Below are 18,116 nucleotides of genomic sequence, written 5' to 3'. Positions count from 1 at the left end.
AATATTTTGTTTCTTGAAGTTCTGACGCTATGCTCTGTGGCATGTTCTAGAAATGAACTTTTGTAATTACAAACTTAACATTTTTAATTCCAAAGACTGAGGGACCTGTCATGCTGTTCTGTTCAGTGGGTTTTGGTTTTTTTTTTAATTACTCCATGTGTAAAATAAAGACATAAATGAAAGAAAAAATCAGCTACTGATACGAGTACATACAGATTAGAGGAGAAAATCATTTGATGTATCAGGTAATACTCCTGAAAGGGACAAAAAGGATTTTTCTTTCTGCAGGTGCTGCCTACAGTAATTATGAAGGAAATAAATAGTGGCTGATAATGACATAAGGTAATTTTATTGAAAATAAGCTGCATAATTTGGTATAGATGTCATACATTTTGCTTTCCTGATGCTGTTGGTAAATGCTTGGCCATAATACGAGTCACAGAGACTAGAACAGAATAGTTTTACAGGTTTTCTTTCTTTACTGACTATGTCTTTTAGCCTAAAACATGCAGGTTTTCAACTTAGCATCTCTCCTTATCTTCCCGTAGTAACAGAATAAAACTTCTGTGTGCTAAACCAAATTTTCACATTGGTATCGTCTCATGCTCTTACATTTTCAGTTCTCTCCAACTAAGCTTAAAAAAGAACTAATGTGCCTATTCTCTACTATGATTACAGCCAAGGGGAGGAAAACTAAGACTGTTGTCTTCAACAGACTACTTTACTACTTTTCAGAAAACATTTTGTGAGCACACAGAATTCTGGATAAAATATACTTTTGTCACTATAGATTGCAACTTAAAATCCTGCCTGATTTCACACAACTTTAGCTTCATCTGTTTAATAAAAAACCCCAATCAAACCAAACAACAAAAACCCAACAACACAGCAAAAGAAAAAAAATCACACAGGGAAGGGCTAGTTACAAGTGGGAGTTCAGGGGCTATGTACTTTTAAATAGCTACAACTTACTTGTTTGGCCCTCATCTATAGCATTTTTGGTAAATGGTGACCAAGGAATCTTAGAGCAATTTAGTAGTAAAAATAAACTTGATCTCATTCCCAGATTACATCATCTGCTTTACCAGCAAACTGTGAGAGCTTGTTGGTTATTTTCTCCCGAGGCTAAAAGTTTAGCGCTTGCATCAGCATCCTGCCACAATCCTTTTTTATTAGGAAATAATGAAATATTTTCTTAGTGTTTCTGGACTAGTACAGAGCATAGCTGTCAAAGACTGAACACCAGTTTGGTTCTGTTTAGACTTTTGGCTAAAATATGGAAATGAAACTTAGTACAGAATAGCCAATCTGTTTTCAGCATGCTTTTGTTATTTGCAGTATTTTTACTCTTTTTCCATGTGTGTTAGAATAGAAGTTGTAGACCGAGTTGGGGAAAAAAAAGCACTTTTATTCTCTGTGCACATGGAAGAAATAATTTTCCCAGTTAGGGAAGGTAGTTACTTAAGCAACTAATTAGTCTTTCTTTTGCCAAAACAACATCACTATGGTGCTTAAAACAAGTTCATAGTGTACAGGGCTTATGTTCAGGATGATGTTTTTTTTAGTCTCAGAAAGGAAGCAGCCCTTTTCTCAAGCTTTGTGTTGCTTGTGTGAGTAGCTTCAGCAGGTACTTCCTCCACCATTCAGTCCTCTGCTTATGGCAATCTAATCAGAGGATTGGCCCTAAACAGCACCTCGGCACATGGCTGTATACTCTGTAAGTAATTACAGAGCTAAAAGCTAGACATTTGGTAATGATAGCTAGAATAGCATTAGCAAAGCTTAAAGTTTATACCTGTTGAATATAGTAAAGGCTTTAGAGCTTGCTTTTTTTTTCCCCCTCAATTGTTCAAGTCTTTAAGGAAGCCAGAAATGCATGACAGCTTTTATTTTTGCATCAAGTGCAACATTGCAAGTAACAGATAAAACTCAGTTTATACTAGGCCCATAGTATACAGAACCGAAAAATGCATTCCTGCCATGCTTTAGGCACTGTGCGTAAGAACCTGGTCAAAACTTCAGTGCAATTGTGACTGGAAGAGCAAAGCAGTGCTATTACTGTTACATCTGTATGTATTCCAGTGTCATAAATATATTTATGGTAAAGCAGAATGGCTACCACTCCTAGTGTATGAGCAACCCCATGAATTAGATTTTACATCTAAAACAGCAAACAAACAGAATCAATGCTAATTATCACCTTAATAAGGTGAGGTAATAAACCCAGTTTCAAGGAGTATGTTGAGCCAATTGATCACGACAGAATAAAATTTAAGCTGAAAATACCTGGTGTTATCTAGTAGGAAGAATTGGAAATTGGGCAGTAATAGGCGGCCCAAGGAATTCTGCTTCCTGGCTTTTGCTCAGTCTTCATCTGTAGCACTGCAGAGGCCTTCCGCCAAGAAGTTTTTCATCAAGCTACTAGCATGTGTAACTGACCACCATCTACACCTTTCTAGCTGTTAGTTCTGGAACAAGTCCTTGCATCACCACTGTTTTGACAGGCATTTCTACTGAAGGTAGGTATCAAGTTTCTTCTTGATGTTGTCAAAGGAATCCACTCCCATATAGTCAGCTTGGCCCTGTTCCCACCGTTCTTTGCGTTCTTCTGAAGATATAGTTGGTAATACCGGTGACGGTGTTGATATTGATATGTGGGACACTGCCTCTGTAACCTCTCCCTAAAAGGAAAGACAGAGTGAAAATACAGAAATACTCTGCATAGCTAAAGTGAGCAACAGGCCATAGAATGGGACAACAAAGACATTCTCATGCACAACAGCAAGCATTGCCAAAGGGCAGGGACTGTGCAGCTTTCCTAGCAAAATAACAAAGTGGAGTTACAGAAGTTAGCAGGGAGAAAAAAAAAGGTGAAGTTTAAGTTCTTCATACCTCTCTACAGAAGCCACAAGAGAAAGCCAGAGTATAGACCAAGCCCGATAGCTGCAAATAGTTCATTAGAAAGATGCAAGATTAACAAGAGAAAGCACATCTTAAGAGATCAGTAACTTTGGTCTCAGAAAGGTTGAGAACTTAAACTGGCCCACATACTAAGCTAAGATAGTCTGCAGTCAGATGAAAGCTACAAAACTGAATGAGAACTAGAGTTAGAAGCATTACTTTGGCTTTTGTAAGTATTGGGATACATCACTGCGAGTATTCATTCTTTAATCATCCTAATCTTACCTAGATTTGTCTCACCATGCAAGGTTTGTATGTACATACTGAATGCTGAAGGGGGTGGTTCTGCTCGAGAACCTCAGTGACTGCAACATATTAAAGACTTAGGGCCCTTCTCTGTATAAATTAGTTACTACAATATAATTTCTGGTGCATCATTAGCTACTTACATAGGTTGTTTTAGGCAAGCAGACAGCTATGTTCAAGACCACTACAGCATGCTTCTCTTCTGTAGTGTTACTGATTCCAAGCTTAAAAGAACAAAACCAAAAAAACCTGCATCCCACAAACTAAACCACACACCCATGCTTCGAGTTGGACAGAGGGAAGTCAGTGGAATGGTAAAGAACCTGTAATCCATACTTCGGTAGTGTGTGCAAGAATATTAAAGCACGTACCATGTTTATACCAGTAGTAACTTCTTCAATTCCATGCTGTTCTAGTAATGGTAAAACATCAGCTGTATAGGTATTCCACCACATGTTGAGGAATTCTGGGTGAACTACTTTAGGGTCGTCCATGTTGCCTTTTATGCTTTTTGTTCTGGAGTCATATGTATAGTTCCATGGCTTTGTGCTTCCGAGGAAATGCACCACTTTAGTATTTGCACCAAACCTGTTGGACAGAAAAAGTCAGAACCCACAGTTTGTGCAGGTGTCTAAAAATGTGTTTAGAAAGTGACTGGCAGACTTTTTTTTTTTTAGCCTATAGTTTCTGTAGGTGTCCAGAAAACAGAAGTCTGAATATACTTAGGAGGCTAAATGCTAAATGACCGCAGTGCCAATGCCTACTGGGACTGAAAGCATTGCTATACAACAAAAAAAAAATGCAAACAGAATTCTACATTATGCTAGAGAACACAGCCAAAACATAATTGCCTGTGCTATTTACTTACAGCCAGCTCAAGTCTTTAGGTAGTGATGTCCATAGCTCAGGAAAGAGCAGTCTCAAGCAGCCGTTGCAATCGGAACTGGTTTTAAAAGTGAAAAAGATTCTCCTCCAAAGTCAGTGATCCAGACAGTTAAGCATGACAAGCATTACTTAGCGAAGGGTCAGTGTTAGTTACCCTTTCAGTTTACAGCCCTATAAAAAAAGGATCATTGGAATGCACTCCTGCAGGAAGACCATGTCCCTGCAAAACAGCAGCTACTACCTCAGCATTTCAGAGGACTTCTAATCTCTGTGTACTAGGGTCTTGCTAAACAACCAACCATTATTTTCTAAATAAGATTAGCTGAGCCATGGATGTTTGTTTCATTTTTTTGTTTTTGTTTGGGTTTTTTTGATTCTTCAATATGGACTTCTAGCTCTGTCTCAGATGTTATCAGTATGTTCTTTTAAATACAAGTGTAGATGAGATGCACCCCCTTCTGAAGTAAGGAACTTAACACTAAAAGAAATACTTCTATGGTTCCAGAACTAGAGTTCAGCTTGAGTCAGTTTTGTGAACAAGCAATTCCAGCCTCTTTAGTAATAGTGACTGTCTCACCTACTTTGGTTTGTAGCACTCTAGGATTTCTTCCAATCATGATTAAAACGATAATGGCATCTAGTTTGTCTAACATGTCATTTTGACCAGAACTTGGATGTTTAAGGAATTTTACATATTAAGACAATGCAGGTGGGTTTCAAAAACACATATTCATAACAAGGCAGTATGCATGGGGGGTGGGGGATTGTACTATTGTAAGATCCTTGACTGTATTCCAGTATTCATGTTCAGTGTTTTGAACACAAGTGATCTTACTGCATAATGAAAACCTATGCATGGGTGAAACAAGGTCAAGTATTTGTACTAAATGTGAGAGGGAAAAAAAGAAAAAAAAAAGTCTTTAAGAGGTCAGTTCCTGGGCTTTAAGTTTAAACTCCATATGTCAAAATTTGTTATAAGAGGACTACCCTAGTTTTATTAGCTGTCACAGCACTACTTAACAGCCCGAGTTTTCTTAAGCTGCTGCTGTTCTGAGGAAATTTGTCACTGTTTAAAAATCAAGGCTGTTTAAGCTAGAGAATGCCTAAGAGGTGTTATGTTATTACACTTACTGCTAATGGAAGTATGTATTCTTAGTGTTCTGTCCACTTAAGACCTGTACAACAGCTGACAGATGCCAGGTTTCTATGACGTTTTCATTATGAGCTTTCTAGATACTTTCTAGATCTGCAATACTTCTTTTGCCATTTAAGCTCAACTGTTAGGAAGTTTTCTGTCCCCACTGGCCTCAGCAACTAATCTGTCTTTCCCCATCTCCCAGAAAAGTCCTTCATCAATGTTTTGAAGTTAGAGAGCATTTGTCATGAATTGGCATTTTCCTTTGGAAAAAGGATTACTGAGACTGCTGTGAAATCTAGTCTCGCCGTACAAAGCTGTTAAAAACTTAGCTATTGATGTCAGTAGGTTTAAATTTCACTTTATTCCAACTGCAGAGTATCAGGAGTATAGCTGCTGACCTAACCAAGGGAAATTGTTCCACCTATTGAGCAGGTCATTCCTACTTAGAATGACTGCACTTCGTATGTTCTGCTTGTGAAGGTCTGCTGAATTCAGTTAGGCCATTGATTCAATTAGTTAAATGGAATTTTTGCCAGGAGCCCCGTAATCCAGTTAGTCTTTTGTGGCAACAAGGTCATTTGTAAACTTAAGGTCATGTAACAACCAGCCAGCCATGAAAAAAGGACACAGTTTACAATAGATGTTAGCTTATCAAATGCTATCCAACTACTTCATCATTCTTAGGCTTGCATGTATTTCTTTAAATAAGTGTTCCACTTTTAGCATGACACGATTTCAAATGGTATTCTGATCACAAGACATAGCTTGATCTTGAGCCAGCAAGTCCTGCTTATGCTAGCTGCTGCTTTAGACGCTAGTAACCTTATGTCACTCAGATCAGATTGTTTTCATGCAATTGGTACTTTCCCTCCCCACCCAACTTCTGCAGCTCTTAAGTTTATATAACATTTCAGCTTCCTTTGCTTCCCTCTGTGTTTATTCAAACATTTTGATCCTGCCACTGACATATAGCTTACTAGCATGCAAAATCTAATACTACTAGCTAGGGATGATACAGTTGTTTACTTTACACAATGCACATGCAATGGTATGGTGGTTGGCTATAGTCTGTTCCATCTTGATACTGAGATCTAGAAAGACTTGGGAGAGAATTTTGCCTTTATACAAGTCTTTGTTCACTACATTTATTTGAATGGTATAGGTTAATTAGATGAACTATAACTACTGGTTGCTAAATGCCTTAAGTAATTTGAATGAGTATAGGGCAAGTTATCTAGGTGGGAACAATATTACCAGTGACATGCTGAAGTTCAGCTCAAGCAGATTCAAGAGCTACTGCTTTTCATTAGAGCTGTAAGAGACAGTATCCCACACTGGAGCAGTGATTCTTCCTTTCGAAAGTGACCTGTCAAGTGTGTTTACATCAGTTTCAGTATTACTACCAGAGACTAGTGATTTAAGCTACAGATACAGCTTTCTGTCTGCATTTATCATGAGATGATTCATTTAACTAATATTAAACTTTCTTTGAGAGGAAACTATTACACCTTCTTTCAGTTACAGTAATTGTCTCCCTTTAGAAAAGCTGTGTAAGTTCATATTGTGTCTGCTTATTCTGTTAGAAGGAAGTAGCTTGTATAAGCTTCAAAAGTCATCTTAGAATTTTGAACTTACGCTTTAAATGCTGGAAGGTAGGAATATACTGAAGTGCTGCTCAAATTATAAATAAATGGTAGATGTTTGCTCATGTCTGTTGTTGCCCAGCTGCTGAAGAAAGTGTTTAATAACCCCTGATCTGCACCTGAAACAGAAAGCATTAATAGAGTACAATCAGATAGCTGTTTTAGGATCTCTTTCAATCACATCTAATTAAGAGTCGGTAATGCAATTGTCACATCCAGTAGGAGTTTGGCACACAGCACCAAGGTTCTATTTGTGAACAATCCTGTAAACCTTACAGCTTTTGAAAGTCTAAAAAAAAAAAAAAAGAGAGAGTTAAAAAGATAGTGTGGCATTACATTTTACTAACAGATGGCTTACAAACCCTGCCATTCAGTTTCTTCTGTAGCTTAAGTTCAAGGTTTACAAAGCAGCAAAAAAACGGAACTTGACAATTAAGTACTGTTCAGCTTCAGGAAAGACACATTTCAGAAGCTGAAGTGCCACAAATTAGTTTTATAACTTATGCTTTCAGATACATGACCAACATCTCAGTGCCACAGTTAGGGTACTGGCGGTCTGTTAGATCAGGATGCATCTGCCTACCCTGTAATGTGATAAGAAAAGCCTGGTGACAACTCTAGCAAAACTAGAGCTGCTGACTAACCCCTTAGTGAGGACAGTAATCTATGTTATGGCCAGACCTACTGTGTTGGGAGTGGTCACCTCTTAGCTTGCAAGAAGAGGTTTTAATGAGGTCAAATGAGTCTGAAAATGTTTGGTATATCAGTGCTAGAGTAGCTAGAAACATAGCCTCTGGCAAAAAGTAGACAAGTTAATAGGCAGCTACTGAGAAGTAAAAACTACTTATTTATACCCATTCATTCTTTATTACAATGAATATACTTAGTATTTAAGTGCTAATAATTCCACTTATGAAGGAGATTGAATGGAGTCCCTCAACTTTCCTTTGCTGTCTTCACCCGTAACTTCATTCACAAGTAGCATTCCTAAACAATAGGTAAATTGATAGCTTAGAAAAGAGATGTTTTATTTTAATCTTTAAAATATTAAAGGTCTCAGTATCTGCTGACTAAAGAAAGGCTTTTCGTATTGGCCTACAGTTAGATTTAGGGCAGTTTACACCCTCACCACTGTTTGAGCAGAAGTTGCTTTTTGCCACTGAAGTATCCAGGCACTTAGTTGTACAGACAGTATAGCAATACATATAAATTTGAAGTATCCTGTTACAGCTGTCAGCACACATGCAGATTGCAGAGTGAGAAACTGCCTAGAGACTCAGTCTAGTAATTTCAAATCTCTGACTTGACTCTCAACCATAAAGAAAGAAAAGCACTTTTGAAGAAGTTGTGCTCATCCTAACGGAATGCAGTTAAAGAAACCATACAAGTCCCCTGGTCTTTCCTCAGTTATGTTTCATTTTAACTTCTAAATTCATGCTGTGTTAAGAATGTGAATGTTAACAGTAAGATCATCTAAAAGGAAAGAAAGTCTGGGGTGCCCTCACAGAACAGACAGCTCATAACTGAAGGGGCAGCAACAATGTATTTAACTCACTCTACAGGACTTTCTCTCACTCGATTGTTTTACATACTCAGCTTTTTGTTTTCAGCCTGCATGCATTTGTGAAAAAGCAGCCACTGAAAGTGGCATTTAGCTGTCCTAGTTCAGACTTCAACAGTAGTCTTATATAAACTGGACCTTAGACAGAAATTGAAAGAATCAAGCAGTACTTACATCAACTATGTATCTACAGATACAGTCTTGCTGCATTATATCTGTATATATAAAGCAGTAATTTTAGATCCTAGGCTAAAGAGTTCTAACTAATTAGAGTTCTAACTAATCGTCTACGATTGTCAAAGCAATAGCAACATTCTTAAGGTATCAGTACTGCCAGATTTTTTAAAACCAAACTTTCCAGCACACATGCTACGTTTAGACAGTATCTAGAAAAGTAAAGTTTAAATAGATAACAGTAGTAGCTATCACTCCATTTCTGGACAACAGCATTACATAGGAAGCACCTGTAATAAGAATTAAATATTCTGAAAAGTCTTGCATTCCCTAGTTACTAGTTCTGCAGTTGGGGTTCTTAGAGCTTGACTTTAATTATACATACCTTGGTAGCTTGTTGTGTTTGTATCCCTGTGTCCTGCTAAGGGCAGTGACCCTAACAAGAGTTTCCCTTATAAAATGTTTCCTAGGAACTTTTATTATTGTCTAGATAAATTTAAGTTTAAATCCCCTTTCTCCACACTTAAGTTCATTAATTCAGCAGCAGCTTATGCAGATAGTATAAGTCTCTATGGTTTCATTACTCACACTAGTGCTACCTTTTAATAAAAACTGAATGAGTTTTACAGCTGAAGTACAAATTACAGTTCTAGAAATTTGGTAAACCATTAACCCACCATTTTTGCTGGTAAGAGCTGCAACAATTGCTTCATGTTTAGGACATAGAGGAAGTTTAATTATTTTGTGGCTTCAGCTTTCAAGTCAGAAGGTATATAATGGAAGCAGTTCTGTATTTTTAAAAGATGGGGTCCTTAGACCTAGATGATGGGGTCTGCTAGCAGTCAAGCACAAAGCTCAGAGGACGCAATCACCAAGACTCAGGTGTTCCTGGAGCTACTAAGCAGTCAGTTTGCACAAAGATGGGGGTTTGATTTTAGTGTCATCCCTCCCCTCTTCCCCCCTGCTCCAGGGTTACAAAGTACTGGAAGGTAAGTCAACAGGCTGGCTAATTACCTTCCATAAAGAGTTCAATTTTATCATTTTATTTATGTAGTTTTCCGAAGCCTTTTCAGTTAGACATTGTTTTGTACCACAGTAGTTGCATAATGAAATTTAGTGACAGGAGATAGTGATAGTCACTCAGAAGCCTTTAACTAGAGCAGTCTTCAAGCAGCATGTGCTTTTACTGTAATAGTAATAGATTTAGGAGACTTACAGGACAGTAGAACTTGAGTTCTCAAGCTCAAGTCTGGTACAGTGGCCAATCCCAAATGACCCACAGTGGGAAGCAGCCAAGGCTACATGCACTTGATATTGGGAAAGAAAAGACAGTCACCACCCTATAATGACAGGAAGCTATCACACAGCTCATGAAGAGATGGTTCATCTTGAAATGTCTGTGTCTCTGAAGCTGCACTGAAATTGGTCAGTTCTGTTCCCCTCCTCCCCCCATAGGAACTTGAGTTAGCACAGAACACTCAAGCCTTGAGTGTTAGGAATGCATGATGCATACTACTGCAGTTTCATTTGCAAGTTAATGCACTCTGCGCACTACATGTAAAATCTGTTACGTGATTCTACATTGCCGGTGCTTACAGCTGCTAGTTTGGAGGCCTAACTTAATCTTTTTATTTTGTAAAGTCTGGAAAAAAGAAGTTTACTACATACGATAATTAACGATAGCCTATATTGTGAGAATGATGTAATTTTTGTGTAGTTACACTGAATTCAGAATTCTATCCTAGAGTCTCCATGACACATATGTAACTAGTGAGCCATCCCAACCACTATTACCATTTTCTAACTTACATTGAAATACAAATTAACACATACCATCAAAGCTGCCTTTCTCTGTGGCAAACTGTAACAGCTGATTGTATGTTTCAATGGAAGGTCGGTAAACAAAGACTCCAGAATTGAAACAGTCAGGCCAGCCTGGATCTGGTGCTGCAGACAGCTCTTCTCTCTCAAAAAGCTCATCAATATTTGACAAAACCTAGTTGCAAAGGGGTAAAAGAAAATTTGCTTTCTGTTTTTTTTTTTTTTTTTTTTTTTACATTAGGAATTGGGGTATCATTTGTTGTAATGGATTTTGACATCCACCTTATGACGTGAAAGATCATACCAATGCTCTAGTCTTACAGAAGACAGTACTTCAGTGAGATAGTCCCTGCAGACTTCATTACAATTAATTTAGATTAAAAGGCACATACATTTTTTAAAGTTACTAGTCCAAGTAGCAAAAAAAGCCTCTATTACCCCTCCTGGTAAACAAAAAAATGCCAACATCCCTTCCCCAAAACCCCCCAACATCCCTTCCCCAAAACCCCCAAAACAACAACAACAAAAACCCCAATCTACAGAAAAAAAATAATCCAACAACTCCCATAGCAGGTCATTAAGAGGTACCATGGGACATAATCACTTACCATTGTGTCTGCATCCATGAAAACACATTTTGAAAACTGTGTCAGTGCCCAGCAGTGAAGCTTTGTTAGGGTGACACCCAGCTCAGGTCTTTTCATTAATGCCAAGTGTGCCGAGTCCCCGCTATCCAAGACATTTACCAATATGACTTCATCAAAGACTTTTTCCAGTACTCTCCTGGAGAAAGAATCAGTTGACAAGATTTAGTTCCATTATTGCAGTGCCAGACCACATGACAGATTCTATTAGGAGGAGTGGAATAGCAGGGAACCTGGCAGTATTTCTTATGCCATCAGTAAGAGCTGACTGCATGTGTAAGTCATACCTGTCTACCTCAAGGTTTCTAGTTTATAATGGCCACATTTTGGGGAACTAAGTAGTCTGGGTTTTTTCTTCCTTCCCCAAACTGGGCTTTAGTTGGCATTGCTACAAAGTCCAGTAGGTCACTGGCTATGTAGTACAAACTTTTCACACAGCTTTTTTTCAGCCAGACTCAATTTTGGCAAGTTAACAGCCTACTTTGAGCAGGCAGTTAAGAAATGGGGAGCTGTTAGAGTAGCTTGAGCAGGCCAGCAGCTAAATCCTAAACAGCTGAAACAGTCTGTACAATAGTTACAACTGTTCCAGATTTGTGACTCTTAGGGAACATCTCACTAGACACAGTTGCTAGAACCTTCTTTATCCCATAAAGTTTTATTCACTTAATCACGGCTGGGGGCACAAGAGTGTTTTGACCCAGTATCACGTCCACCTAATGAGGACAGACTTGCAGACAGCATAGTAAAATTGTGGTAGATAGATAACCTTTGCTTTACTATCACTAAAGCATTACCATTAGTTCAAGAGAGGTTAAGGAGTTTCAACACTTACAATATGAAGCATCTGTAAGTTGTTGCTATTCTGCAATATCTTGAATGCTCAGCAATTATCAGTACAATTGGAGCCACAGATCTTGTATATGTGTTTTAGAATGCTGCCTCACAAGGCTGTCTTTATACTGACATTTTGGTATGGACAATTGCTTCTGAACTTCAGGCATACCTTGTCAGTGGGTAAGAGGGAGAATTCAAGTTCTAGTTACACCACTAGGTAGGCAGGTATCACTGGCTTACACTAGCACATAAGCACATCTATGAGTCATCTTAAAAGAGCACACTCACTTAACAGGCTAAAATAGATGTTCCTATATGTAAGATCTTAATAAGGCTGTTTAATTGTCAAGATACTCCAGGGAGAGTCATACACATTTTTTTATTGAGCCACCTCTCTGTCTCTATAGAGAGAGGTATTTTCAGAACTCCCCCTGTGTAGAGAAATCTTATTAACTGGCGTTTGGTTTTCTGGTTGGGTATTTTTTTCCCACCCTGTAACATGTGGAAAGAGCACCCAGTCTGCTCCATACCAAGACTATTCTTGAGAGGCTGTAGAAAGCAGTTAATGTCATTTATTGTGCTATGGTAACCATGTTAGATGCCTCTGTTGATGTGCTTATTTGATATACTTGGTGTTACTCTAGTTCTGCTCACTTTCTTCTCTCATGATGAAACTTGCAGTGTCTGCTGGATTTCAGGAGAGCTTGTGTTACATTATCTCAGTTGGGAATGTATCTCAGACAAATATCAATCCTCTACTCTCACTTCCAAATGCATACACACAGCACTAATGAACACACAGGCAATACCATGTTGTTGGACAGTCTGAAGCAAAACTATTAAAGAACAAAGATTCAGTTGAAATATTAGTATCAACTCCATTTAGTGCTCTTATCTACACAGCATTTAACTCATCATGTGTTAGAAAAAAAACCCAGTATAAACTGAATTCTGCTGGGCTTAGCAATTAAGCTTCCAGATTTTGGAAGGTTACTTTAAGAAATATAACTTCCATTTTTCAACATTCATATCAGCAGGAACTGCAGCAGTTTTAAGCCTGTAAATGACCTTACCTCATAAGATCTGAGACCTGAGGAGTTATGAGTGCAGTCAGCTTCCTTGCTGTTCTGTACTGTTGCAGAGATGAGCCAAGTACCAGCGCTCCTTTCACATAGGAGTCATTTGTGGCTAGAGTCACAAAAGACTGGTCTGGAAGAAATTAACTTGATCAAGTTAGCATGATCCACTATTTTATTCCAAGACAGATATACTAGAAACCTAGTACTGTTAAATAGTCATACTATAAGACCCCCAAGATGTGCCCTTTAACTCTGCATATTGGGTCTACCCAGAGAGCTGAATTAAGCAGATTATACTTACATAGCTATACTTTAGTAACTTTACACATGGCAAAATACAGTAACACCTCCCCACCGACACCCTCCCCCCAGCAAAATCAAGACTGTTGCAACAGAATACCAATTTTAATTTGCCCACAGTTTAAATAAGTCATGCTAAATGTTAGACACAATCCAAAAGGTCAAGAGAGCCTTATTTTGGCCATCAATACAATATTAAGCTAAAAGTACTGGGAGTCACTGAGCTTGCATTTGGTCAAAGTTAATAGTTCTGTAGTTACTCTAGGTTCAGCTCTCAACCCTGAAGCTAGGGCAGCGTAAAATTTTCATTTCATTTTCAAATGAAAGCAAGCATTGAATTAGATCTTGGACAACAGTATTAAGGTTTGCTAGCTCAGGATTTTGCAGATTAGTTGTTCTGCAAGCCATGGCTGCAGCTCAGTCACAGGAATGCAAGTTTTAAATTGCAAGTAACCAGTAATATGACAAAAGTAAGACTTGCAACAACAGTTTTTGCTCTTCGAGCAAAAAGAAGTAAGGTTGGATGGTTACTATCAAGTATGATCTGCTCCAGCTCTGCCTTAAACGTAGATTAAAATGGATCACTTTGTCATATAATACAAGCTTTGCATTCTTTCAATTGTCAAGTTGTTTTAAACTGCCAGGGTGGGACAGACAAAAGCAAACAAGTTCTTCAGTTCACTGCTAGCTATTGTCATGTAGACCTCTTTTTATAAAGCACTGTAGCTTGTAAAGGAAATGTGCTCTTTTTTACCAAACAATTTTTGACAACATCAACAAAACAGCTTCTTTCCAGGAATTTTGAGAGTAGATTTTCACATTCTAATTTATTTTAAAACCTGTAATTTTTCTTTACAGAAGTTGTTAACTAGACTAGATCTGGATGGAGAGTGAGGGTTTTGGGCACTTAGAGGCTTGCTGTCGAGTCTAGTAGTAAGATTACTGAGTGCTATGCTTCCAGAGAAATTGTTTGGTACAGCTCAGCGCATGAGACCGTTGTCAATTACCTTTTCAACTTAATACTATCTTAACAGTTACAAGAAAAAGCCATGTACTATAATGACATTATATTATACATTACATATAATTCCATGTACTATAAGCACTGGAAATCTGGTTTGCAAGCTCTACAGACCAGCTACAAAACTTTGGTTTAGCAGCAAAACTGACTAGCCCCAAATGATTTAGATTATAGTGGTCAATTACAAAGTTCAAAAAAAAGTTTCTACAATACCAGAGATAAAGTTTGTTGGGTTGATTTTTTTTTTATCCCTGCAATTCACTTTAGCTACCAATTTGTACTAGTACTGTATTAGTACTGTACTAGTACTGTACAGCAAATGTACAGAATATGTTTCTTTAAGCTTTACAAATGGTAAGCATGTAGCATTTTAAGTGGTGCAACATCCTCCTAATAGTGCAACATTTTTCATGACTTAAGTTGCATGTTACTCCTGAACACAGAAGTCTGCCACTCTGCCGGCTGACAGCTTACTAGAAATCCAGTGTAGATAAAGTGGGGTTGTGCCCAACATTCATCTGAATGTTGCCTTGGTTTTATTTATGGTTTGGCTTTGTTTTTTTCTTTAATTTTGTTTTTCTTTTTCCCCAGCAGTGCAAGGTTAATTCTTGAAGTGGCCTTGCCACTAACCTTTCATTGAGCTGTTAACAGGTGTACTTCTACCACATCTTCTTGTCTTGCTGAAACTGAGTATTCACAGAGGTTTTAGAAAAATAAAGCCAACTTAATGATGGAGCAAAGGCTAAAAAGCCCCCTGTTACATCCCAGCCTCAGCAGGAAACTTTGCTTCACAGGAGGAGGATACTAGCAACTTGTAGGGCATCCAAGTCAGTACAGCTTTCCAAAGCTCTGAATGAATTATGTTCTGTCTCATACCTTCTCTAAAGTACATTCGCACATACATTCAGATGTGTTATGAATGAGTCCATACTACAATTTTGGCAAGACCAGTTGCTCTTTAATATAGAAGTTACATCTGCAAGACTAGTCTATTCTACCCAAACCACAAGTATTTCAGCTGTGTGAGTCTCCCTTCCCATCCTCTCCCCTCCTCCATTCTCTGTGAAAGCTTCCTCTACAGTAGGTTATGTTCATACAGCAGTCACTATTATGAGTGAAACATAATGAACTATTAGTAACAGTGTGGCTGCAAAATCACAGAGAATGTGAGACAGTTGCACAACTTCATAATTGATTTATCTAGGCAAAACCAAGCTACTTCAGAGACATCTTTGGCTGCCCAATTCATAGACTATAGGATCCTTACACACTCCAGAGCATCCTGGAAGTCTGAGCTAGGAGCAATCTTTCATGTGAAAGCATGCAGGAGAGCATTAGAGTGTTTGCCCTAGATGTCCTGAAACTTCCCGTGAAAGCATTTTCAGACACAGCCGTGTTTGCAGGTGTTTGCCTCTTCTCCGAGTTTGGGTCTAGCACATCTGATTTTTTTCTTTTTGAGTACAGGATTTCTAGGAGCAGAAGCATCTAATCGAGACGTGCATCAGAAGATACAGCACCAGATTCCTTGCAACCTTCCAGATCTGAAAGTGAAACCGACTCCGCTGACAGCTTCAGGTAACTTAAGAATCGTGAAAGAGCATCAAAGCGCACGGCAGTTGCACGCTCCCGTCAGCGTTTCGGGAGAGCTAGCTTTTCCTCTCTGAGCCGCTGCAGCCCTACAGTGACCCCCCCCCAGACGCCCCTGCTCTCCCGCACGCTGGCTGCATCCCTCCCGCTGCCACAGGGGTACTAGGGCGGACGGCTGCAGCGGCAGCATCCCCTCAACCAACCGCGCGGCGGTGCCGTGCCCGGAGGGACGCCTCCGCTCCGCCGCCTCACCCCCACCCCTCCCCCGCGTGCAGCCCTACCCCCACCGCCGTCGGCACGGGCTTGCCGCGTGCTGGCAGGGGCCGACACCTAAAAATAGTGTCTCGCGGGCCGCGCCGGGGACGGAACGGCACCGGGGGCGCGTGGCGGCCCCGCGGACACGGCCCGCGCCCACAGCAGCCCTCGCGAGTCGCGGCGCGCGTGCTGGGTGCCCGCGGGAGGCGGTGGCCGCGCCCACTGACCTGCCATGGCGCCGGCTCCGCGGATCAGCGGCAGGAGAGGTGCGGCCGCGCTGCCAGAGCCGAGCTCGGACCGACCCTTATATAGGGGCGGGGCCACAGGCCAGACGTCTGTGGCCGGAGGAGGAGGCCCCGCCCTAAAGAATCCCCGCGTCGCCGCGGGGCGGGGCTTCCGCCATGGTCTCGGACGGTGGTTGCACGGCATACACTCCTTGTGCTATGGCGGGGCTCGCGCAGAGGCGGCCAGGGATCGGAGACGAGGTTTGGTACGGTGCCGTGAGGAAGTACTGTCTTCCCTGGTGCTCCTAAGCCAAATGGAGCTTGAAAATGTTCCACCGCGCAGACAGAGGATAGAACCCCATATCGGGACGGTGTGGCTCTGATTTGCAGCAACGGTGGCATAGGAGAGTGTGCCTTCTGTGTCCGTCGAGCCCTGCAGCAAAAAGGATTAAAGCTACACTTAGCCAAAAGCTACCTGCAGCAGCAAGGAACGCATTTACAGCATAGGCAAACGCCAGACACCCCTAGTCCTGTGCCCGTATTGGGGTAGTGTGTCTGCTGATGAAACATTGTTGATACTACCACAAAATGATGGCTGAGAATGGTGTTCCCATGCGGCAGCTGCATGCACAGTTAAGATCACTGGTGGGCTTCGAAATGCAGGTGTTGGCACATGCAGGGTTACTGGCAGTTTGTTGGTGGGAGCTGCAGGGGGCTATGTGATGGCATGAGGGTCCCTGGAGAAGGTGTGAGGCATTTTAATTTGAAGGGTTACACCATCATGCTTCTGTGCAGCATAACTGGTACTGTTGGCAATGCTTGGTACCTCTGGGGGTTTTGTGTCAGCAGGTGAAATGAGGAGATATATCTATGTTTACGTATTTTCTTTATGGCTCAGTTTCAGTCCATGAAGAAATTTAAACTGTACTTTTTATTTTCCAGGACTATAGGAAGGGTATTAACACATTTCTTGTGCTTTTCTTTATGACAAATAGCAAAAGGCATAGATGTACAAGATAGCCTAACTGAAGAGATTAGTTAGGCCACAGAAGCACAGAATCACAGACTGGTTGAGTTTGGGAAGTTTTCTGGTCCAGTCCTGCTGTTCGAGCAGCGTTATACAGAGCTAGCTGCCTATGACCATGTCCAGATGGCTTCTGAGTAGCATTTTGTGCCAGTGGTTGGTCACCCTCACAGCGGCAGTGTTTCCTGATGTTCATAGGGAACCTCCTGTGTGTCAGTTTGTGCCCATGGCATCTGATCCTGTCACTGGTCACTGCTGGAAAGACCCTGGCTCCATTTTCTTTATGCCCTTTCTTCAGGTACTTACATACATCAGTGAGATTGCCCTGAGCCTTCTCTTCTCCAGGCTGAACAGCCCCAGACTTCTCAGGCTTTCCTCACAGTACAGGTGCTTTCTTGACCCTTCATCATCTTTATGGCCCTTTGTTGGACTCTCTCCAGTATGTCCACGTGTTTCTTGTACTGGGGAGCCCAGCACTGGACACAGTCTTCCAGGTGATGCCTCACCAGTGCTGAGGATCACCTCCATCAAACTACTGGCCATGCTTTGCCTATTGTAGCCCAGGATGCCATTCACCCACTTTGCAGCAAGGGCACTTTGCTGGTTCACGTTCAACTTCGAATTTATGAAGACTCCAAGGTCCTTTTCTGCAGTCTGTTGTCTTCCTCAAGCCAATGACCTATACCTGCTTTTTCACCAAGAATAACCTGAGGAAAATC

The 18,116-nt window shown here is 40.5% G+C and overlaps 1 protein-coding gene across 3 annotated transcripts; it reads right to left on the bottom strand.

The window, feature by feature from the left end:
* Positions 1-330: 330 nt before the first annotated feature.
* On the bottom strand, positions 331-16,456 carry GYG1 (glycogenin 1). 3 transcript variants are annotated; one of them, XM_031054943.2, is made up of 8 exons: positions 16,377-16,453; positions 14,938-14,993; positions 12,981-13,116; positions 11,038-11,212; positions 10,442-10,604; positions 6,866-6,992; positions 3,579-3,795; positions 331-2,681 (listed from the first exon to the last, which is right to left on the bottom strand). In XM_031054943.2, the coding sequence occupies exons 2-8, from the start codon at positions 14,942-14,944 to the stop codon at positions 2,511-2,513; spliced, it is 996 nt and encodes a 331-aa protein (XP_030910803.1). In that variant the 5' UTR covers positions 14,945-14,993; positions 16,377-16,453; the 3' UTR covers positions 331-2,510. The 3 variants fall into 3 exon arrangements, with proteins under 3 accessions (XP_030910803.1, XP_030910802.1, XP_005141209.1); XM_031054942.2 differs by lacking the exon at positions 16,377-16,453 and adding an exon at positions 15,575-15,603; XM_005141152.4 differs by lacking the exon at positions 14,938-14,993 and having other exon boundaries at positions 1,875-2,681; positions 16,377-16,456.
* Between the last annotated feature and the right edge of the window lie 1,660 nt (positions 16,457-18,116).

This window comes from Melopsittacus undulatus, chromosome 6 (genome assembly GCF_012275295.1).
Source record: "Melopsittacus undulatus isolate bMelUnd1 chromosome 6, bMelUnd1.mat.Z, whole genome shotgun sequence".
Taxonomy (NCBI): Eukaryota; Metazoa; Chordata; class Aves; order Psittaciformes; family Psittaculidae; genus Melopsittacus; species Melopsittacus undulatus.
Note: the sequence above shows the minus strand (reverse complement) of the source record. Positions and strands in the feature narration are given on the sequence as shown.

What these genes read in the sequence shown, in the direction of transcription:
- GYG1 (XM_031054942.2), bottom strand. An exon ending in CAGGTCTCAGATCTTATGAG is followed by an intron (nt 11,213 to 12,980) that starts GTAAGGTCATTT and finishes TTCTTTCTCCAG; the next exon opens with GAGAGTACTGGAAAAAGTCT. An exon ending in TACCTTCCAGCATTTAAAGC is followed by an intron (nt 3,796 to 6,865) that starts GTAAGTTCAAAA and finishes TCTGTCCAACAG; the next exon opens with GTTTGGTGCAAATACTAAAG.